This window comes from Malurus melanocephalus, unplaced genomic scaffold, assembly GCF_030028575.1.
Source record: "Malurus melanocephalus ecotype Western Australia unplaced genomic scaffold, MMel_1.1 scaffold_746, whole genome shotgun sequence".
NCBI lineage: Eukaryota > Metazoa > Chordata > Aves > Passeriformes > Maluridae > Malurus > Malurus melanocephalus.
The window spans coordinates 26522-30446 of record NW_026623978.1 but is presented as its reverse complement, the minus strand read 5'-3'; the positions used below and the strand labels follow the sequence as shown (position 1 = coordinate 30446).

At 59.2% G+C, this 3925-nt stretch overlaps 1 protein-coding gene across 1 annotated transcript in view; it reads right to left on the bottom strand.

The window, feature by feature from the left end:
* Positions 1-3925, bottom strand: part of INSRR (insulin receptor related receptor) — a 12085-nt gene that overhangs the window by 4562 nt on the left and 3598 nt on the right. The window contains 11 exon segments of the mRNA XM_057384794.1: positions 24-216; positions 334-599; positions 715-756; positions 879-1068; positions 1845-2012; positions 2090-2328; positions 2438-2564; positions 2634-2848; positions 2930-3074; positions 3195-3337; positions 3424-3736. Coding sequence (XP_057240777.1) covers positions 24-216; positions 334-599; positions 715-756; positions 879-1068; positions 1845-2012; positions 2090-2328; positions 2438-2564; positions 2634-2848; positions 2930-3074; positions 3195-3337; positions 3424-3736 — 2041 coding nt within the window.

Below are 3925 nucleotides of genomic sequence, written 5' to 3'. Positions count from 1 at the left end.
GATGGCATGGGATGGGATGGCACGAGTGCTGTACCCCTCTAACCATGGGTAGACAGGAGACGCCACAGGGGGCTCTCACCTCGCTCTCCCGGCTGTATTTAATCTCATACTTAAGGATGAGCCCGTTGGGGTTCCTGGGCTCTTCCCAGCGCAGCAGGACGCTGTTCTTGCTGGCCGGCTCCCACGTGACATTGCCGGGAATGTTGTCAGCTTGCACTGGAGAGCGACACAGAAACAGTCAGCACCCACGGCCAATCCCCCATCTCAACAACATCCCAGTACATCCCAGCACGGCTGTGGTGGGGTTTGGAAACAGAGAGGTTGGGGACGCACGCTCAGGCATGGTCCTGGCGAAGACGAAGGTGGCGGCGCTGCAGCCCACGGTGTGTGCGGCGTGGTTGCAGGCGTGGATGTCGATGCGGTACTCGGTGAAGTGGCGCAGCCGCGACAGCACCGCCCGGTCRCGCACCACCTTGTCCTCGAAGATCTGGAAGTTGGGTTTGGGCTCGCCTCTGGGGCGGCTCGGGGCCTGAGGCTCCGCTGAGGAGCCATTGGCCGGGGATGTGACAGCCAACACGTCCCTGCGCTGCTTTGGGGTCCTGCAGGACATTGGGCAGGGGGTTGTGGGGAGCCAAAGCACCTGGGTTGTCCCCCAAAATCGATCAGGGGAGGAGTGACCCCCACCCCTCCCAGGATTTTGTAGTCCCTGCTCACCTCTGCGGGTTCTTATTGATGGATGTCACCTTCCAGGGTGGCCTGAGACAGCGGGAAATCAGTTAAAGGGTCTGCCAGGTGCAGCCACGGGACCCCCCACCCAGGCAGACCCACGCACCCAGCCTGGGGGAGCCCCCCAAAGCAGGGAYCCCCCCAGATGGCACCTGGGGATGGTGATGGAATTGTGCAGGAAGTTCTCAAACTTCTTCTGGAAGGACTCGGCCTCGCCCTCCACGCGGAGCTGCCCGTCAGTGGGGCGGCAGGGGCAGCACCGCTCCTCCGCATCCTGCTCCCCTTCGGGGCCATCCCCAAACCCGAAACGTGTGTCTGCACTGCTGGTGGGCAGCTTCAGGCCTGTGGGCAGCAAYGGGCAGGGCTGGCAGGGCCCGGCTCAGCAGGAAAATCCCCGTTTGGCCAGGAAAATCCCCGTATTCAGCACCAGTTGTGTCTCATAAACTAATAAAGCCTAACTACACCACGTAWCACAAATAGTTACCTGCACCTATAGGAATAAACCTTACTTAATAAGGCAGTTAATGAGGCCTAATCAGGACCTAATTGAAATTTTGGAACAGATCCGAAAGAATGGAAATAAGACTTTAGTTACCATCYGCCACAACACACTAGAAATAAGCAAAGAGTGAGACAAGATGCAAGCCATGATTGGTGGGATGCACATTTTGGATGGTCTTCTTCTGCACTGGTATTCTGRATAGGTTCTGTCACCCCATAATTGTTTTGTTGATCTTAGCAGGAGGTTAGCGTTTTGTTATCTTTGATGTTACTTGTGTGGAATTGCAGGGTGATAGGGAAGTTATCAGTTTTAATCACCTTATCAAATGCACGTGGGAAAACGTTAAGGGATGTTTATCATAGAAGCCTTTTAGAGGAAGAATTTGTGTATTATTAAAATAATTTACTAATACACTAATATTAGTAAAATAATTTACTAGRAAAGGGGGGATTGATACAGGGGACTAAGGAATTAATAGCAACTGCTCAAGTTAGCTAACTCTGCTGGAACTCAATGCACAACACCTTGCTTATGAAAAGCCAAGTTTAATAAGGATGTCATTAATCATATCGATTAGGCATTAATCAGGCACCACCCCTGCCCTGCCTGGCCTCACCTTTATGGCAGTAGTCGTTGATGTAGAGCTCCATGTCCTCGGCCAGCTGCTGCCACAGCACCAGGTAGTAGGTGATGTTGCCGTTGCGTTGCGTGGGCGGCTTCCAGCGCACCACGATGTGGGAGGAGGAGTTGGACATGGAGATGACATCCCGGGGCACCGTTGGGGCTGGGAGGACGCAGGGGTGGTCAGYCTTTCCCGGGGGATCCACCGTGGGCACCCCCAGGCCGCCGCCAGCCCCTTACCCGCTGGCATGGTGCGGATGTAAACCACCTCGCTCTGCGCCCCGTAGTTGCGCCCTTCCTCGGCCGTGGTGAGGGTGATGGCGCGCACAAAGATGGCGTATTGGGTCCAGGGACGGAGGTTGAGCAGCGTCACCCCCGGCTCCTGCTCACTGCTCAGCGGCAGATCCACGTCCAGCACGTTCCAGCTCTGGGCCCCGCAGGCGTCCTGCCCCACGTACTCCGACACGTTCTGGAAGGGTCTGTCCCACACCAGGTGGGATCAGGGAAGGTCCAGCAGGATCAAAGGACACCACAAAGGCTTCCCACACCTTCCACCATGGGGACAAGCGGGCAACAGGAATCACTTACGACTCCTTGTAGTAGACAATGAAGCTGAGGAGGTCCCGGTACTCGGGGGGCCGGTACCGCTCCCACTTGAGGAAGATGCGGTCGGACTCGGTGACGTTGGAGATGAAGCGCAGGGTCTGGGTCTTACCTGCGAGGAGGAGGCGGGGCTCAGCCAGGGTGTCACGGCACTGCCAGCTGTCCCTGTCCCCACACTCACAGGACGCCCGGTCCCCGTTGGTGCGCGGGTTGATCTCCGCCTTGTTCTGCCGCCCCTTGGTGCCCGTCACCTCCTCCATGCGGTAGATCTCGGCCAGGCACAGCTTGGGATTGAAGGCAAAGTACATCTTGCCCACRGGGATGGAGAGGACGTGGTGGTTCCAGTCCCAGAGCTGCTGCAGGTTCTGGTTGTCCAGGACGTACAGGGTGTAATTCCTGGAGCAGGAGATGTGGGGAGGAAATGGGCAAGGGCATCTCCATATCCACGTGTCACCCCCAAACCCACACCATCCTCACCCATCCACCATGGAGTCACCACGGATCAGCTTGAGGTTCTTGAAGAAGGACAAGGAGACGAGGGCGAAGGAGTGTTTGATTTTCAGGAAGCCCGTGATGGTCTCGATGAGCCCCAGGCTGCTCTGCAGCTCCGAGGCCAGGTTATCTGGGGACAACCCACTGGGTGAGCACAGGRAGAGGGGCAAAGACCCCCTTCCTCCACCCCTGCCMTCCACAGCAGCTCTYCCACCCAGGATGGTTGCAGGGGGTGGGATGCAGCACTCACAGCCCCGGCGGATGTTGAGGATGAGGTTCCCCTCGATGAGGGTGCAGCCCCCCAGCTCCTGCGCCGCCCGCGTCGAATCGATGGTCTTGGTGCCCACCTTGCACTCCTTGGGACACAGCCCCTCACACTTGTGGCAGAACATGCTGCGGGCAGGGTGACAGGGACAGGGCATGAGCTGGCCGATGTGCCACCGCTGCACCCGTGTTGGGAGAACCGGGGACACCCTCACCTGCTCTCRTTTCTGGTGTAGCCCGAGGGACACTCGGAGAGGCACTGCCGCTGGTGTATGACGAACTTGGAGGCGTCACGGGGGTTGTCGGAGACCTTGCGGAGGCTGGCGCAGTACTCGGCGGTGACGCAGCGCCAGCCCTCGTACTCGTAGGTGCGGGGCGGGCACGAGGGCAGGCAGTGCCCGTTGAAGTGGAAGTGGCGGCAGGCGACGCAGGCGCGGCTGTCGCGGGGACGGCCGCAGCCCCCCAGGCACTCGGTGTGGCAGCACTCGCCCGTCGCCGTGCACGCTGAGCCCGCGCCGCACGGGCACACTGCGAGGGGAGACGCGGCACGTGGGCAGGAGGGAATGATGGGAGCAAATCCCAGCCTCGGGAATGGGGTCGGGTGGGCATGGGGGAGAGGTGAGAAGGGCTGGGAGGGCTGCTGATGTCCTACAGGGCTGGAGGAAAACAGGAGGGAGGGTGGGGTGGAGAGATGGAGAGATGCAGGGATGGAGGGAG